Genomic DNA, 20261 nt, shown 5'->3' with positions numbered 1-20261 from the left:
CATTGTTTTGCAGCCCACACTTCTCCCACAGCAACCATATTACAGCCCTCTTTCCCCACGCAGTCATATAAATAGTACCCTCTTCCCACACAGTAGCCATATGCACAGCATCCCCCCATCTGGCTTTTGTGGGCTATATTGGTCATATACTATACTACTACCCCATATCATGGCTGAGCATAGCAGCAATCATTAATAGCAAGGATCCCCCATGCCGACTAGCTTGCCATATGGGTGGCTGCCCTGGAGTGGAACCCAGCTTCCCTTTAGCTCTGTGTCATGTCACAAGATGTCAACCATAAGTTATACACAGAGGGATGGCTAACAGAGATTCACTTTAAGTTTAAAAATAAAAGTTCCTTTAACGAAAATGAATGTATCTTTTCATGGTATTGCTTTACGTAAGGGGGTGATTTACGTAAGGGGGTGATTTATAAAATGTTCACATAGTGAAAAATATGGAAAAGAGAGATTCACAACACATTATGGCCACTAGAGGAAATTACTATGTTTCTCAGCTCCACCTAGTGGCCATATTGCACTGCAAATCTCATTCGCAAAGCTGTTCACTATGCAAACAGTTTATAAATCACCCTCTACGTGTCCATTGCAGTGGCTGTAAGGAACATTAGTAATGATTCCACAGGATATGTAGAGGAGGAACATATAAACAGATTAGGAACATTGTCAGTTTTTTTTTATTTTAGCAATGGTGATCTGAATCTTGAAATGGTGAATGTGACATCATGGTAATTCCAGGTATTCTGTATTACTTTGAAGAAATTTAGTGATTGGCATGAATAGTCTTACCTGTTCGGTAGATGAAGTTGCCTTCAGTTTCCGATGACGAAGGGGACACAAGCTCTTCCTCAAACTCATTGGAACTAAATGACCCTGAGTGGTTTCTCTGCCTCGTCTTTTCCCTCATGGCGGCGTTAGTGGCCATGACGTGTCGTAAGGAGTCATTGAGATAGCGATGCAATAAACTGCTCTTGTATTTTGGAGGGGATACATAGTCTTCATTGGTACTAGCTTCTGCTCTTATACCTGACTTGATGACTGAGCTCTCGTTGTTAATCACAGTATGGTGGATGGGTTTGTTGTAGCTTTCCTCATTAGCGTGACTCCTTGGTGCATTTTCTCCATCTGTAGAACAACAAAACCAAATATTACTGTGTCCATCTATACTAATTGCTTAGTTTTCACTGAAATATAGGAAATGGAGCATAAACTCAGCACTTGCTAATTTATGCAAATGTTCACCCAATGAAATAATGAAGATATGAGAAAAGGCTCTTCTCATAACTTTATCCCGTCTGTTACTAGGAATGGATAGAAATCCCCACTGGGAACTTAAAAAGCAGTAAAATGCTCTCAGGGAATTAAAGTTCTACCCAAGAGCTAGAACCAATCACAGATTCCTAATCTGAGGTAAGGCTTGTTCTTTTATTACAGACTCAGTTGAGACACAAATTACTAAGTGAGTTACATAATATTAGATGTCTATTTATTACTTCTTTGAAATTTCAGCTTCAGAGGTCAGCTTACTGAAATTTAAAACACTGGCACCTCCAGTTCCAACTGTTTTATTCATTACTACTGTTGAATTTGGGAATGCCTTCTTTTGGCTCAGATCACAGAGTCTGCAATGGCTAGTTCAGACCCCCTGAATATACATAAAAAGACAGTGTACAGTGTTGCAATGGTGACAAAGGAGGAACATTTTGTTTCATACACATTAAAATGGTATTCCGTTAAAACAAACCACTATGGACCTTATTCAATAGCAGTCATAAGTCAGAATTTACCATTATCTTGGTTAACCAGAAGGTGAACTGTGATTAGTTGCTGTGGGTTAATATACTTACTAATTATTCATTAAAAATGTAAAAATTGTCCAGAGTAACAACTGTGCTGGGCCTACCAGCCTGTGCATTATTCTTCAAACTTAACCCTGTGTTCCTCTGGGGACACTTGTATTCTAGGCCAAGGTTTCTTTCCAAGCTGAGATTAAATCCCATACCCTCAATTCCAAACCTTACCTCCTTTCCTCAACTGTCTAATGCCAGAGTCGTTATTGTCCTTTGGCGTTCTTGCATTTGACTGTTAATGACATAGGTTTAAGCTTGAGGGGTGAAGCTTAATCTTTATTTGGAGAGAAATCAAGGTCTTATGCACAGCCTGTGCTTAGGATCCAAGGGGCTCCACGGAGACACAGAGATTGATTTGAAGTCAGGTACTTGCAGCAACCACAATGTGCCTGCACTTCAAATATATTGTTACTTCAGGAATTTGTTTTCGGCCACGACAGGTGCTCTTTAAATACTGCTCACAGTAGGTGTGGTGGAATCTTCTTTAATATCCGATGTGGTTTATTTTCTTTTTCTCCCTCCTAACGCTCTTCCTCAATGAACACAAGAGCTCAGAGGCACAGAAGAACAAATCCCACCAGTTTATTTTTGTAAACTGAGTGTAAAGGGGAAGAGTGGGGTCACACGTTTAGGAGGAACTGGATTGTTGGAATAGGCACCATAAATAAACGTATGCATTTCAAACATGGTAAGATCGTGCCCTCTTACCCACTATAGTGTATTCTTGTGTTACAACCTTCACTAACACTCTTCATTTCTCTACCAATAAACATTCCCCACTGGCTCAGTCCAGCAGTTTTTCCTCTACTGATATGTAACCTATTCTTTACAGGAATAATTCTCCTTTTCTTAGAAAGTCTGGCCAGCATCCAGTATAAACAGATACATCGTGTATGGCCCACAACTGTGTACACGGCATGGGAGGAATTAGATACCGAGGCTTGTTTCTTTTGTATCACTCCGGGATCCTCACATTTATACTAATTCTGTTCTGCTTCAGTGCAACAAAATACAAAATGAAATGACCACTATTGTCAAAGATGTATTCTAAAACCTGTATGTAGGTAATGCATGTAATGATAGTATTGAGTATATTCAACCCTTTTCAATGCACATGCCTCTAATGATATTTTTCACAACATTTACATGCTGGGAAAGTCAGCCAGCAATTATAACAATGACTCATTTTGGCGCAAACTATAACCCTGCCAGGGGCGCTTACAAGAAGGTGGATCCAAACCACCCCTATGTTTGTTTTTTGAGGTGTTTCTCAATGCACCCCCACAGAAGGGTCAACCTTCATGGTTTAAACTGATTTGCTATTTAAAGAAAATGAAATGAGCAGCAAAAAAGCTATAAATATGTAGTTGTCCGTGTTGACAAACTCTGCTTGTTGAAAATCAAAGCCTGCTAAAAGGTATTTAGAATCCTGAATACTTTCGGGTGTGTTGGATGCCTGGTCCCATGTTCTGCTCTGTGAGTCTTTCGATTGGAGGGAACCACAGAGCGTATTAAGAGACGCTGGCATCTCTTAGTCTGGTAGCTAAGTCTTTTTTTCCCCCAATGCTTGGATCTTCAGAGAACTGGAGTTTTGGGTTGTAGGTCTAATCTTTGTTTTTTTTATTATTGAGACAGAGTCACTTTAAAGTGTATTTCCACTTTCACAGCCAAATTTGGATAACACCTATTTTATGTTTGTTACCCGTTCCCATTCACATCGCATAAGCTAAAAAAAATACTTCTTACAATTTAAATGGCTTTTACTTGGGTTAGGGTTTCTTGGCTTCTAAAATGTTAACAATTCTACTTGTTTCTCCTTCCTTGTAATGTTGGGATTTGTCTTAGCCTCTTCTGTACTGGGCTGGCTCATTTCATTATAATTTGTAAAGTAGATTTGAACATTGCCTAGCAAAGGGTTAACAGATTGATAGCCTGGCTTCTGTATGTTAATGGAGTTAATGAGAGAAACACAATGTTATAGCTTGTCCCAACCTCTGTCACTTTTACTGGACAGCTTGGCCCGCATGCAAATTTAAGGATAAATTATAAGGAACCTTTTTTCAGACGGCATTCCCTTTGGGTATCCAAATAGTAAACTGATCATCACCAAAGGAAGTCTGTGCTGAAAAATTGCAGAGGTGTCATTGCTGACCTTCCCTTCCAAAAATACTGTTTTCCCAGCTGTTATAATGATCCAATACTCTTTCTATGTCAATGAAATGGAACAAGTGTAGAGATCAGAAGTTATGACTTCACACGCTTAACATGAAATGTAATCCTGACATGAAAGGGATAATGCTATTGAATTTACTATTTGGACTTTACCTATCTATGGGTGTCAAGAAAACATGGTTGTGCACACACACAACATGACTTGTGCTCACAAAAAAATTATGTAGTGCACTTACAATTTACTGCTGGTTGGTGACTTATGGCTTTAGATGATGTTCTCACTGGCCATTCAACTGCCACCTCTTAGAAGGGACAGTGGTGTTGCTGGTATGCAGGAAAGCAAGTCCAATCTCAAATAGAAAGCATGGGCGCTATTATACTGCATGTTTTTTTCTGGTTCTTGAATGTCATTTCAATAATGCCTCTGACATCATACAGGCATGTAAATCTTGGGAGTGTATCTTCACTAGGAAGGACCTCCCTTTCCACTCTACAAGTGACCTCATCACCAATATACTGCATGAATAATGTCCCCAAGACACAACATGAAGACAGAGGTGAGTGAACAAACCTTCGGAACAGGACTCTTCACTGCTGATACTTAACCGCTCAGCATTCCCTTGTACATATTTGTTATATAACTTTATCCGCAATGCCCAGCTCAGATCTGGTTGTCTCACAGTGTTTTTGAGGCGACGTCTTGCGTTTGCAAACCAGTTTGACACCTGAAAAATAAGAGATTGGTTTAGCTTATTAATTTGCTTATAGTTTATCAGCAACTACTGTAATAAGTGGTCCATCTCAAGCATACCCTGATTGGAACTAGAAGAAATACAACAATCTTAGCTACCAACTGGAGTTTTCTCCAAGGCATTTTATCCTAGCTACTAATATCTGCCCTGTTATAATAATCACAACAACAACATAATAATAATAATAATAATAACAACAATAATAATAATAATGTTGTACCGGTATTTATACTTATTAAAATTGAGGATAATAACTTTGAAATACAGGAAAGACAAACATACTCTATTCATAAGAGATGAAGAGGAGAATTAATGTACAATTATTATATAATAAATTGGATTTCAGCACCAAGAATTGAGTGCTTATAGTTTTAAGTTTTGGACATGTGGCACCAAAAACAAGTAAAATGTCAAGTGTTTGCTCATATGTCCCGGACCCTTAAACTTGAACTGAACCTATGCATGGTCCATGGGAGGCCAAGCAACGGTTTTATTGAAGCAGAACTAAAGTCCACCGTACTTACCTTTCCTCCTGAAATGTGATGTCTGGGAGCTCCCCTGCCGCCAATGGCATGTTCATCCAGTCCTCTCTTCAGCCTGCCAACTCTTTTTCTCAGTGACGTGAGCGTTTCACTTTAACCTCCTCCCTTTCCAGGAGCTCGCGACGCTCGGCGAGGTAAGTAAGATGACGCGCTGGCGCTGACTCGAGTATAAGCCGAGGGGGGCACTTTTCACCCAAAAAAATGGGCTGAAAATCTCGGCTTATACTCGAGTATATAAGGTACTCAAAGTTCCGTTGCTCTCCAAATGGTCTTTTCAGCTGCTTGGAGGAAAAAGAAGTAACTGCTACTTCTGAGTATGGAGGAACATGTGATCCATACTCCTTTTCTTAATGATATCTCCTTTGCACACCATAAAGATGTAACTTACAGTTAATTGGGTGCTGGAACAAACAGTGGATGGTGCCACAGTAAACAGAATGGAAACTATGTTGTCAGCACATTATTAAGCTTCACAATATCGTCTTTATTGGTATTCCTTTAGCATGACATGTGAAATGCATTTCACATGTCATGCTGAGGGAATACCAATAAAAATGATATTGTGAAGCTTAATGGTGTACAGACAGCATATCTTCCATTCACTCCCCTTATTATGTGACAGCGATGATGCTTGGTGATTGGCCAAGCATTGTCACAAGGGAAAGATTCCCTAACTAAGTTAGTAGAAACCTGAAGCTAACAGAAGAAAATGCAGTCCTTGCAAAGAATGCTATCCACTCACCCCATGCACATACTGCATAGAGGTTCATAACAGTAGCATCAGACATATTAGGTCTAGGTGATGTCCACTTAGCCGGTCCCCATATAAGTTAATGTGTTACAAGAATATGTAGCAGTTCCTTTAAATTGGTTCCAGTCACAGAAAGTGCTAAATATTACCAAGAGCAGGAAAACCCCTAAAAGCCTCAGCATTGTCCAAGCTTGAAAGCTGATTCGATCTATTCCCACTTCCGCTACATCTGTATCTAGTCTGGCTGTTCTACAGCATACTGCTTAAATTAGGCTTGGCTTTACAGAGCCAATAAATTGTGTCTTAAAACTTTCACTTAATAGCGACCATCTAGACTCTAAGTCACAAAAGACTTGTCAGGTAATAGAGTTGCTTTTTTGCAAATTAAATAGATAATGAATAGCATGCACCTAGCTGCTATCAATTTCTTACAGACATTACTAATACAGAGGCCCACACGGACTATCTTATATAGGCCTAACACTAAAGTGTTAAATAGACCCTGTCACCAGACCACTCATTCAACCTGTATTTACCTGTAAAAACCTCCCATGTGAAGACTTCTAAAAACCCTAAGACTGCTGCAGGGCACCACCATCTTACATGTGACGTCAGCAGTCCCAGCAGACACAATATTGTCACTCAAGTCGAACTCTGTAGTATTCTCTCAAGATACAAGACTATGAGTTGACTTATAGGGGTATATGCATGCATAGATTGAGCAGTCTTCATTATTGGACTGAATTTCATTGTGTCCACTGACTACTCTGCATTCACAAAACACAGCAGGAATTTTGAGTCTCGGGCAGGCTTTCGCTTTTGCAACAGATTCTATTCTTCCAAAGAATGCATCCAATATAATAAAAAGGCAAATTAGTCAAATTATAAAAATATTGTTCACACGGCAATGTGTTACTGAAGACAATGTTCTCTTTTCATGTTATATATAAAGGGTGCCGTCTGTCGTACATTATATTGATTCCATTGACAAGATAAACTAGGAGCATAAATAACAAGGTCTAGGAGACCTCGGGTTGCCCATTTCCGCTTTGAAGTCAGAAAGGATGCTTAAGAGGAGCCAAATACTGACATCTAGCATTGCTTTCACAAATGTTTACAGTGCTGCTACATGCTTGTAGATTAACACGGCTGAATGTTCCATGTGCCGCCAAGATTGAGCTGATACCTCGGAGTAATCCACATCAGAGCCACATCTGTAGTAATGGCAGGTAAGTGTGGCACGTATAGTGTAAACTAGTCCTAAAGGGAAAGTGGAGCAAAGCCAAGACTTCACTGCCACCTACTCCCTGCTCCACCTTTTACGGTCATGTGAAATAGCTTAACTTTGAAATGGAACAAGAAAGAATGTTCTGGTAATGGAGGAGAATAAACAGAAAATTTATTTCGTATAAACATTGTTTATTGTGCTGTTATACAATACAGAACCAAGCCAGATTACTTGACGCGGGAACCAAAAAACTGCAGAAGTGCTACCCACAAGGACCAATCAGAAAACTTTGGTCTTTACCTACTAAGAGACCAATGGTGTGATGTCTTAAAAGTAGCCAGAAAGAGTTTTAGGTCAGGTCATGCCAGTGATCTACCAACAATGGCATCTTACTCTATCTACACCAATCATCCATCTAGCCATGCATCCATCTCTAACCATCTATCTAAATGCTCAGAATCATTTTTTTATGTATCTATTCACAGTCATTTATTTCATTTTTAATATGTATTTTTACATTTAGTGACGGATAACTAAATACCCCAGATATGCTAAATAAATTGTGCTTTAATCTTCTCCATGTAAAATTTTGAAATATATTGTTATGTCATAAACTCCATTATCAATCTTGTAAAACACACAAATCTTATATTTGCTTTAACACAAATCCAGTTTAAACCCAGAGAAAACTCTCTAAGCTAGAACATGAAAGCTATGGTATATGTCAGGGCTTCCTAGATTTTTTCAAGTCGCCATACCAAATCACTACACCAACAATTACACTGCATACTCTGGATGACATTTGCGTTTACTGTGTACGTGTCAAACACGCATGTAAGAAAGTCATTTGTAGTTTTATTGATCACAACCTGTGAAAATGTCATGCTAATATTTGTCCACACAAACTCAACCTGATCTTATTTAATACTAGCAAATATGTGTCTGTTAATTAGGGATCAGGATTAGGGTCAGGGGTCTTGGTGCAAGAGCCCACACCTAAAGATAGTCTATTACATCTCTCGCATTTTGTGATTGGACAAGGGAAGATTGTGATAATCATCTGCCCCTTATCCAATCACAGAACACCTTGTAGTCTTTGAAAGAATAAAAAAAAGCTTCCCCTAGGCTATATCTGCAAACCTGAAACTGCTCTGGGACAGGAGCATATAACACACAGAATACATGGGTCAGGAATGCATAAGGCACAGAGTGCAGGGTTCAGTAGCACATAAGGCACAGAGTGCAGGGTTCAATAGCACATAAGGCACAGAGTGCAGGGTTCAGTAGCGCATAAGGCACAGAGTGCAAGGGTCAGGAGCGCTTACGGCGCAGGGGTCAGGAGCGCTTACGGCGCAGAGGTCAGGAGCACATAAATCACAAAGTGCAGAGTTCCGTAGTGCACAGGAGTGTTTCATGTAGTAGATTTTGTTCGGAAATGTTTACAAGGCAGGATTAGCAAAGTGAACTGTACATGAAAATCTTTACTAATGTTTACAATGAATGTTCTATATTACTATGTTACCTATAAGGGAGTAAATGACTCCCAAAATCTGCCAAATATGACAAAATATTTCACTCTCAAACTGGCTTTATCTGCCCCAGACCACTAAAACCTTCCCTTCACGCATTATTTTCAACAAACTGCCCAAAGTTTCTGCAAGCCTCTCACTTTTTTGGCTTGTAAGAATTTAGTCATCTGTAAAGAACAGAAGAGTCTTAAGACTAACAGGTACACAAGCAGAATCAAGTGTAAAATAAAAGGAAAGTAGGAATATATAGTAATAGTACTAAATAGTAATATAGTAATATGCTAAGTGGTAAATAAATAATATAATAATGAAATAGTATTAGGTAATAAAATGTGTTTCCACTGTTAGTGCATTAGACGACTTTTTTGTTCTTCATCATCCTCTAGAAACATCTTAAAATATCCATCCAGCACTCCTGTCATTTTCTCTCCACAGTCCTACTACTTGTTTGGATTACTTAGAATTGACAAGTCCCTTAAGAGATATCAGCGGAGAGGGATGCCTTGGAAGACCTCCATGTTTTAATGCACCACGGAGAGAGGCTTCCCTCCAAATGCTTCAGCTGATATATTGCTCATGTGATGTCTGTAGGATTTACTGTGACACGCACAACAACATGGCAAGATTAGCTGAATGCCGGTCTGCATATTCCAGCCGTGCCAAAAGCGTTCTAAAGTCTCTTAAGAAATAACTGGAATGAAAACAAAAAAGTTTATGCATGTGAGCAGATTAGGTATTCCCATCCGGATACCAACGGCTGCTGTGCCCCAGCTCAGGATTGGATTGTGGCCGATAAAATCGTTTCCAGTCTACAAATCTCAGATTCACATATGTTGCCCCAGAACAGAGAAGAAATGAAGTGGCTTAGAGCTGACATGCAGGAAGATAGAAAAGACACAAGTCAATACAGCTCTTTGTTCACGAATGCATCCTTAAATGAATTTTTTAAATGCAAGACAAGTAAGTACTTAAATTTGACTTGGTATCAGCTTTTCACAGTCACACAAGAGAGCTTAGACTCGGGAAGGGAGAAGTATAACAAAGAGCCAATCAACTGTGCGGCAGTGCAAGGGGTATGCTGATAGAAGGTAAGAGCAGAGTGACACAGATTAACTCATCAGACGTCTGCTTCCTCTTCAATTGTCCAATCACAGGGTGTCACTAAACAACAGCACAGCCCTGTGTGAAACTTAGAACTCGAAGGACAGAATTACTAATCCTTTGTTGGGTAAAGCAATTCCCTTATATGTATTTTATCAGTGTATTTAAAGCTAAAGACTGGGCAGATATCAAATAAAACACCAATAAATGCCCAATTCCAGCATAATCAAGACACATTCAGGTATTTATACTAGTTCAGTTTGAAATACATTTACAAGTGCACCTTTGCCTGAAATATGGACATTAAGTATTTATACATCCTCAGACAGCCAAGAGCTTTAAAGTCTATTTCCACTTTTGCAGCCATATTGAGATAACACCTATTTTATATTTGTTACATGTTCCCATTCACGTCTGAAGTTTTCCCTGGCTATGTATTGTTAAGGAGGGGGATGGGGAGTTAATGTTTACCGTAATTAACCCTGTCTGTACTGTGCTGGCAGAACTCATCAGTTGGAAACTAGATTTGAATACTGTCTGTCCTAACAAAGGGTTAATGGAGAACTACGAGGTGAGTGATTTACATTTATCTTCATAGTTAGAGCCGACGTGTAATATTGAAGCTGTCACACGTCAACTCTATAGATTGGGAAGTCAGCGAACACATACCGTCGCTCGCTGACTTCCCGATCATCTCCCAGCTCGCGGTATACTGAGCCTAGGGTGACCGGAGGACGCTAGTTTGTGTCCTCCCGTTACCCTAAGGAGAACTATGGGGAAAAGCCCTAACCCCATAGTTCTCCTTTAACCCTTGCAGTGGGGCTATCCCCGTACTGCAAGGGTTTATAAAACTTATGCCTGGAGTTCTGTTTTAAATGCAGCTAGTGTAAGTTCCAGAATCTGTCCTGATCTGTGACCATGTTGTGTTGCATAACCGCAGTGGAGAAAAGTCAGGTCACCAGCCTGTCTGTTCAGCCTGACACAAATGTATGAATCTCCAGACACAAAGAACAGAAATGCAAGTCCGCCACTGTATATTTAGCTGTTTGTTTAGGGTTCCTACATAACGGCAAGAATTGGTATTTTTTTATATCTGCTGGGAGTTCAGATTGAAGCGATAAGCAAAGCACAATCATTCTGGATCCTTTGCTTTGAGACAAATGTGAACAAATATCTGGGCTTAGAAAGAGATTTGTTTTTACAGGAAACAATTTTGTTAAGAGATTTTTACTGCTTCCGTTTCAATTATACCTACACGTCTTAAAAAGTCATTACTGTAATCCTGGGTTTTATAAGTCAAACAGGATTCTCATTTTCTTCATTTCAATGATTTCATAAAAAGAAAAAGGAAATACAAGTGGGGGTGAGACTACGGGGGAGAGTAATGTGCAAAACAGGAGGATGTGTCACCTGCACCGTCTGGAATTGATGCAATGTGTGCGTGGATTCCACCTACTTCCTTCATCTCTTCACTGACTGGACATAAGCTGTAAGAGATTTAGGTGTATATAAACCCCCCAAAAAAGTTATACTGCCAGTCCTAAGATGTGTGTCTGCATTTGTTTTTTCAGGCTTTTTTCCCTATATTTTTTCCAAGAGGTTATTAAAGTGCGTGGGGTTCCCCCCCAAAGTCATACCAGGCCCTTTAGGTCTGGTAGGACATTTAAGGGGGAAAAAGACAATTTGTTGTCATTCAATGACAGCCCACAGTGGCCTGTCATTGAATGACAACAAATGGGCGGAGCTGGCTGTGATGTCACAGCCGACTCCGCCCATTTGTTTTGATTTGGCCGCAAAATGCAGAAAGAGTTTGACAAGCGCCAGACAAATGTAAACAGTTAGGCGGAGCTATTGCACGCCCCGTCATCTGTCAAAATGTTATTTTGCCACAGGATTTTATTCCGTGCGGACGGGTCGTCGGGTTTTTTATTTATTTCGACGAGTTGGTGTGGACAACGTTGGATGCTCTGATTGACCTTAGAATTGGGCAGCGGATTAATTTCTTTAATTTTTGGTGTTTTTATTTTTTTATTAAAGGACTTGTCAAAACCCTTTGTTTTGTTTTGTTTTTTCAATTAAAGGATTTTTTCTTAAAGTGGAGTGTGTTTATTTACTTTTTACTTTTAACCCTTTAGTGAATGAGTAGGGGTACTAGTACCCCTTACTCATTCAGAAGGGGGGGCAGCATCTGGGTGCCCCCTTTATTAAAGGGTCACCCGGATGCAAACAAGCCCCCCTGCCCACAATCCCCACAACCAACAGGTCAGGGCTTGTGGGAAAGAGGCCCTGGTCCCCATCGGTACAGGGACAAGGTGCTTTTCCAGGGGGGGCACTGGAAAAGCACCCTCCCAATGCTGAGGGCACGTGGCCTGGTATGCTGCAGGGAGGGTCTGACTGATAATTTTAGTGGGGGGGGGGCTTTGTGTTCCCTTTTTCTGTGGGTGTAGTTCCCCCTTAAAATGCCTTCCACACCTAAACGGCCTGGTATGACTTTTTTTAATTTAATTCACTTCTGTCACAAATCCAGTTAGTTTGTTAGCTCCTCTCCAAATCTCAAGCAATGTCATTAGCCCTGCAAAATTCATCTTTGTGAACTACAGAGCGAGCAGTCTAGTGTGACAATGCTGCTGTTCCATAGGTAAAGTACAGTGAATGAGCATTTTATACTAGAACAGGAAGTATGTTACAGGTAGGATCAACAGGTGAAAATAAAAGAAAAAACTTTAATGAAAAAAATCAATGCAGCAATAATATTTAAGGACTGGAAAGCTGCAATATATTACATATTAATTCTTTGGTTTAATTACACTTTAAATTTAAATCTGAGTATGTTTTTCTGGCATTTAGATACATAGGAACACCATTTACAATTCATATTTCTTTTATTCCAAAGCTCCATTGCGTTTCTTTAATTACACTGGGGTTAATTTATGCTTCATTTTTAGGTGCGGATAGTGTTAAGTCGTAGTTTTCCTTAACAAGCATTACTAACATAACATAGAAAAATAAGTGCTACAAAAGCGTCAGTGTTTCTGGGTTGCCATTGTAAAAACATTAATGGAGTGTACATGGCCATGTGTTATTAACAGCAATAACTCTTTTCATTGACTTTGTTTTCCCCATATTTGTACATCACTTCTGTATCCCATTTTTCAAGAAAAAAAGTGAAACAAACCCGCATTATGCTGTATGTGTAATTATTAGACTTGCTATTTCACGGTGTTGCCTTGTTTTATAAGCTGCAAAACCATTCGCTGGAAAGGTCACGTATTAGGGATTAGCTATGCGACAGCTTTGGGATTTAACATGTCCACATGTGTTGAAAAAGTGAGATGTTTTGCCAATGAGTTGAGTTATATGCGTCTTGCACCGAGATGCTGTTAGGTAACACTAGACACAGGATCCATAAAACCATCTCTCATTTTCCACTGCAAAACAATCTAGCTCTAACAGAGATGTCTGAATTATACATCTTTACTTGGGCTCACGCTGCTGTAGACGCCAGTAATCCATTATTAAATGTCACATTGGAGCAGGAGGGATACTGTAATTGATGAGGACATTTGGAGCTTATTAATGAGGGCCACCACTTTGGCCACGTGTTTCTCCTTCTGGCTGGCAAAACCAATCCCAACAGTTGCATAAGAGATCATACAAATGCACAGTGGCCAAGCAACATCTTCCATCGAGAATGCTTGAAACTGTTTTATACAGAATGGTGAGCAAACTTTGCCAGTTGTATGGAAAATTAAAATTTACAAAAGGGGTTTCCAATATTCTCAATCGCTATTGTATTACCCAAACTGAGCCTGTGGAGATCTAAGGGAAAGCAGGATGAGCAGAACAACCTTGACTTCACTTTGCTTGGCCCCAACCTCAGATCTCCAACTGGGGGAATTTAAAGAAATTTTGCAGACAAGATGATAGACATTGTTACACCAGCCTTTTATAGGTGTACCCTGGGATGTCTACCCAGTTGGATGTGCTTCGGGAAGTACCCCATGGAGCACCTGTATAAGATTTGCAAAACTCTTCATCTAACACCTCTCAATTAGGAGCAACAGTGTCTCATACGGAGGCCATCCGGCCCTGCTTTTCACCCATGGTATACATATTTTACAAAGTTGTGATTTGGGTGACGTTTTTGTCACTAACCGGCTATACATCTTGTACCTGTGTAGTCACAGATATTTTAATAAAAATTGCAGTTATGAACAAAAATATTTTTGAAAGGATCTATTTTTGCTACTTCTTAAAAATTGTAGGTTTTGCCTACTTACTGTGCTATTTCTTCTATCCACACCGTTAGCTGCTTGTCCTTCTGCTGTCTTGTATGTTTCCTATCACCATATGACTTCATACTCTCAGTGGTCTCTCTCATTCCTGAGACTATAAATGTTTGTGCATTACTAGCAGTCTTTTCCTGGTACATTGATTGTGAGTATGCATATGCACACGGGTGACACCATTGGAGGGGGTGACACTAAAATGACTGAAGTAATTTTGGTGTCACCTCCTTCTAAAAAGTCGTGCACTCATGGACCGAGAGCCTGACAGTGTCAGGAGAGAGGAGGGGACCTGGCGGCATACCTCATCCCACCGGGTGAACGTCCCCTCCGCGTCAATGAGATGACCGCATGTGGTGACGTTACACGCATGCGATTACATCACGGCGGGGTGCCACCCGGGCTCCGCTCCGCATGACACGCGGCCTCGGGACACCTGTGTATTATTTGTCCTGGTGTTTGACTGTCCTTTGTCTAGATCCTGTCCTAGAAACCCTGCGATCCAGCTCTCATTATTTGGCTGCCCCTGCTGCAAAGTTTTTAATCACTCCCCCCGAGATATCACTGATTTTTTTTGTCTGTGTTCCCTTTTGAAGACATCAATTCTGGTGTCAATTAGCCTTCAGCTTACTTTTACCTATGTTCTATCTGGTTTCTACTAACCCTTGTGTGCGCCTTTTCTGGTACTCTCTAGACTCTAGTACAATCTCTCTACCATGGGGTATAGAAAAAGGTCTGTAGATGTAGGGGCATCCAATTAGGGTAAAACACTTATAATTTTTCTAAAATGGGGCTAGTAAAGGTGGAAGAGATCACCCATACAGCAGATTCTTCTTATTGACTTGTGGCTGAGAGCTGGGTCTGCCTCACTCACTTACAGGTCTACCCTGTCTCTGCTTGATATTCTGGTTTTAACTTTGACCTAAATTAAATATCTTCTATAGCTCTAACCCTTGGCTTCCCCTTTGATGCTGCTGTTAGTTACTAGTACATCACCTTGTGTCTAGCCCCTGCACCAGGAGTGTTCAAAACCCCCTAACCTTGACCACTAATCTCCTGATGGGCCTCACAAGTTATTTGCAGATGCTTGAGTTTCTCTACTGATTCTTCAAAAGTGTTCATTAAGGTTCAAGAGTTATCACCAATTATGGCAAGCTATTGTTGAGCCAAGCTTGAATCTTTTGAAAATATCAGGCATGTATGTCTATAGTATGATCATAGTTTGATTGTAGGGTAGTAGTTATTGTGACCAGAGGACTAAAATAGATGCTCAGATGACCTCTCATGGGTAAAATGAAGAGCCTTTTCATTCCAAACCTGCATTCCATACCTTCCAAATGCAACGTGAACAATCACTAAACAAGGTGGCCAGCTATGGGCAAGCTGAACAGGCTTGAATAGAAGTCTAAACTTATTAAGGTTACATAAACTGCTGATAAAAAGTAGCCTGGCATTTAATAGTAAACACAAACAGCCGCTGAACAGTGGACTGATCTTTCAAGGTCTGTATCAACAGCCAATGAACAATAGGCTTACCTTCCAAGGTAAACATGAACAGCCACTGACCAGTACACTGACTGTTTAAGGTCAATATGAACAGCAAAGGAACAGAAAGTTCACCCTCAAGGTCAACATGAGCAGCCAATGAACAGTAGACTAACCTACAGTAGGCTGATGAAAAGTAGGCTATGTTTCTACGGTCAACAAGGACAGCCAATGAACAGCAGCTTGACCATCTAAGGTCAACATGAACAGTCGATGAACAGTGAGCTAGCCTTTCAAGGCCAATATGGACAGGCAATGAACTGCAAGCTAAACTTGCAAAGTCAAAATGAACAGCCGATGAAACATAGGCTGCCCATCAGTCAAACATTGAGAAGACCACAAGAGAGCAGCACAGATTGCCTTTGAGCAGTAAGCTGACCTATTTGCTGAACAGAAGGCAGGCATCATGAACATACAGTGAAGGGAGCAGATGGTTTCTTGGGGAACAGTAAATGAATCCTTCTGCGTGCATCTAATGTCATGGAATTTCATATAGGCTGAAACGGAGGAGAAAATGGTTTACTGTTCTAACAAGAGGATTTTATAGACACGCTTTCAGGAGCTAACCATTACACCTCATCAGGTCAGCTAGGAAATGTTACACCAAGGAGAAAGAAAATACCAGAGCTAAAGATGATTTTTACCAAATGTACAGGATTACACAATCATGGGTGTAGTCTAGGCCTAGCTTGTCCCTTCACAGTACCTTACTCTCTTATAGACACATCGCTGCTTCTCCAAACAGCATATGGGAACATTTTAGGTAAAGCTTTTGTGGTGGATTTTGCTGCAGGAAGAACAAAAAAAATTCAAGTAGATTGTGGCAGGGAGCCAAACTCATTTACTCGATAAAGGTCAAAGCTAAAGTTACTAAACAGAAGACTATCCCTTAATAAAATATGGGTTCATCTGTAGCACCTGCTCGACACATTTGCCAGCAGATCTGTGCCAGATCTCCATGTACTGTGCATCTCTTTTGTCTCTTTTGGCTAGAAACTCACTGTGCAGTGCTCAAATATCAAAAATCAGGTCGACGTAAGAGGTTATCTTCGGTCTTTGAGAAATCTAATTATGATCAGGCAGTGTTAGATTAGGAAATGTTTTAAGGTACCAATAGACACAAAAAAAAATATTGGTTGTCGTTTGCTTAGGTAACTGCAGCATGATCATAACATCTGCTGTGGAAATAATTTAACATTCACATACACAATCAACATTAGCAGTTTTTTATAACAGGCCAAAAAGGAACTGAGGAATATGACATTTAATATAGCGTATGATAAAGAAAGGCATAAATAAGGTTGCATAGATAAACCTTTAAGCCACAAAGAGAGATGCCAGATGGGCATTTTTAAAGGATAAATGTCATTTAAAATAATAAATTATGCTCCTCACCATACTGTATACACCCATTTAACTGGACCATGTCCAAAATGGCTGAAAATAAAAACAAGCCTGGTCAGGACTGTGTAGTGTTTACCATCTCCAATACTCCTTCTTTCTGTTGGAAAAGGTATGTACTGGGCTGAGGACTTGACCCAATTTATTAACTTGGGCTGAAGAACCTTATTTCCCTATAGCTGTCTTTTATGAACCAGGGGTACTAGATCTATGCTGATCAATCCTTCATATGTAGGAAAGAGGTCAATGGCAAAACACTGCATTATTGGTGGAAGCCATACCATATCACCATCAATAACCATGGTATTAAATATTTGTAGGCACAATATAAAAGTAACATGGGCAAAGGAGCAAAACAAGTGCCCCAGGTGTTCTAGTATATAGGCAGAAGAAGGACGTCAATCTCACTCTCATTGCCTAACTATATAATGTCATTGTTATGTGTGCATTAATGGTGAAAGCCCAATAATATCACCATCAAGAACCATGGTATTACATATCTGTAGGCAAAACATAAAAGTAACATGGGCAAAGGAGCAAAACAAGTGCCCCAGGGGTTCTCGTATATAGACAGAAGAAGGACACCAAGCTCATTCTCATTGCCTAATTATATATGGGTATGTGACTTGATCTTTACTATTGCTGTGGTGAGGTATGTAATTAGATTATTTAACCAAAGCAATGTTAACCGTATTTACCTGAACCAGAGTCATCTGTGACCCAAGTGCTAGTAGGATTTTCTCAGTCTTGGTTGGATATGGGTTGTCCCGGTGCTTGTACAGCCACTGCTTTAATGGTCGTGCCATGTCTTGCAGCGCCTGCCGTTTGTGTCTCACTTTTCCACTGCTCCCTCTAGAGCTGCTGAAAGAAAGAAACAATAGTGATAATCTAGATGAAGGACCTGTACATAGATCCTATTTAAGTAGATGTAAAACCTAACTGGTTGACATTTTGCACTGTGTTAAAGCACATGTGTATCATAAGAAGCCATTTTTTTTTATTTCATAAAATACAGCTGTTACCATTTTTTAATCCTTTTTGGATCTCAGTGCTGCTACTTTCCTCCAGCCTCTTTTAGCCTCTCTCTGTCTACATGTACTTGTTCCAACATTGGGTGCGCATCATTGCTCTTGATTGGCTTCAAGATAGTGACAGTGGGCCAATGTGTGTGGGCATAGCCACTTGCTGTTTCAGCCAATGACACATAAGACAAAGTGACAAGGTAGGGGCACAGCTGGGAAAGAGTTGTCACCCTATAACAGGAAGTGCCTGAACACGGACCTTAATGGTAGAATAAACAGGTATTCTTTTAATGAAAGCTGCAAATTTAAAAAAAGACTGAAGATAACTTAAAATTCCATAAATATGTTAAAGCTTGTATGAGATAGTAATTCGCCTCCAGCGGAACCCGAGTAGTTGGGAGGCTATCCGCTCGAGTTGAGGGATGGTCCTCCTGGCTTGGGGTCCAAGTTAGGTTTCTTGGTTAATTGTTGAGAAAAGTAAGGTGGAAATGCATGCTGACCTCTAGTACAGATTGATGGTTTTATTGCACTATGTATGAGCAGAAGGGAATGGACATGCCGGGCTCGGCTGTGTGATGTATAAGCTGAATTTCTGTATATGTTTCATTATGCAGGGCCATGAGGTCCTACTGTGTCGCACTTCTGTACTATGTTGGTATGCTTATATAAATAAAGAATATAAAAAAAAAAAAAAGCTTGTATGAGATTTTAGTTACTGAGTGTAGACTTTAACTTTTATCATCCATTGTGCCTGTACAAACGTTTGATGTATCCACTGAATTCAATTACAAGTTCAACAACTGTGCACTGTCAGAGGAGAATTACAGACACAGCTGTCTGCAGCAGTTTATGTGAGAGGGTATTAAAGCAAAAGGCGCAACATCTGTTTGATCTGAAATCTGGGTGTCTTACTACATGAATATGGAAATATAATTTGGAATATGATGTTGCTTTATAAAAAGAAGGTAAAGTGTATGTAAACCCAAAATCAATTTTCAGTATATTTGGCATCATTACTAAATATATACAGGTTTCTTTAGCAAATCATTTTTTGACGGATTTCACATTTTTTGGGTCGAACTTACCTTTAGGCAGAGTAGGCACGTGCCTAGAGGCACCCTCCATAAAGCGGCACTGTGCAGGTACCTACTTTGCCTAATTCCTGCAATAGCAAGCATTCTGCACAAAATGTACCCTCCTGCTGCAAAACCAGCAGCGCCTACAGGAACTGCCAACTTCCACAAACACAAGGGAAGGACCCCAGCGCTGCATAAGGCTGCCCTGTAAAATGCCTGTCTGATGCAGACAGACGCTTAGGTCAGCCTTACACAACACTGGGGCCCTTTTCTGCATATGCGAAAAGCCGACTCTCGCAGTAGGTAAGGGCGCAGGCTCAGGCTAAACAGATTTCCAGTCGAAATGGAAATCTGGCCCTGCTGGAGATCCTGCCAGTAACAGCACTTCTTTTTGAAGGCTGACAAGGTTAAGCCACTGCGCCACAAATAGTAAGAACATTGTCAGCCTGCTATGAGGACTTCTTCAGTTCACCATTAGGTTGCCTATTAGGTCTATGCTTCTATTTGCAAGGCAGTGTCTTAGTGCTGTCCACCTTCAACGTTAAGGGGGTTATTCACTTAGCTGCTGAAGGAAGCCGAGTGAATAACCAAGCCGGAGTGAAGTGAGCCGAACGCTGTTTGGCTATTTACTTCAGCCTTGTACGGCTGATTTCAGCTGTACATCGGTTAAAATCAGCCGTACATCGGTTTCCTTTGGTCAGCCGAACATGCTCTGCATGTTAGGCTGAGCAGGAGTTCGACTCAACATCTGGATCGGCTGATCCGAAGCTCAAGCAGCTTACTCGTTGCCGTTTACCCCTATTCTCATAGGGGCCGAGCGGAAGTGAGTGAATAGCTCAGCGGCATTCGGCTCGGCTATTCTGCACGGTACCTCCGAGGTAGCAAGCAGAATAGTCTAAAAGTTAAATTTAAAAAAACTAATAATTTTGAAATGATTTTACAAATTTTAAAAAAATAGGATTTTTTTTTAAAAAACGATGCACGC

General features: G+C 40.4%; 1 protein-coding gene across 3 annotated transcripts in view; it reads right to left on the bottom strand.

Moving 5' to 3' along the window:
- Positions 1-20261, bottom strand: part of MKX (mohawk homeobox) — an 88731-nt gene that overhangs the window by 56179 nt on the left and 12291 nt on the right. For 2 of the 3 annotated variants that reach the window (XM_018558736.1, XM_018558738.1), the window contains exons 2-4: positions 17877-18039; positions 4615-4768; positions 811-1146 (exon numbers count right to left, since the gene is read on the bottom strand). In XM_018558736.1, coding sequence (XP_018414238.1) covers positions 811-1146; positions 4615-4768; positions 17877-18039 — 653 coding nt within the window. The remainder of the gene's footprint in view (positions 1-810; positions 1147-4614; positions 4769-17876; positions 18040-20261) is intronic. The other variant, XM_018558737.1, reaches the window with a different exon arrangement.

Source organism: Nanorana parkeri, unplaced genomic scaffold (genome assembly GCF_000935625.1).
Source record: "Nanorana parkeri isolate BGI_ZX_2015 unplaced genomic scaffold, ASM93562v1 scaffold355, whole genome shotgun sequence".
Lineage (NCBI taxonomy): Eukaryota > Metazoa > Chordata > Amphibia > Anura > Dicroglossidae > Nanorana > Nanorana parkeri.
The sequence above is the reverse complement of the archived record's forward strand: the minus strand, read 5'-3'. Positions and strand labels throughout refer to the sequence as shown.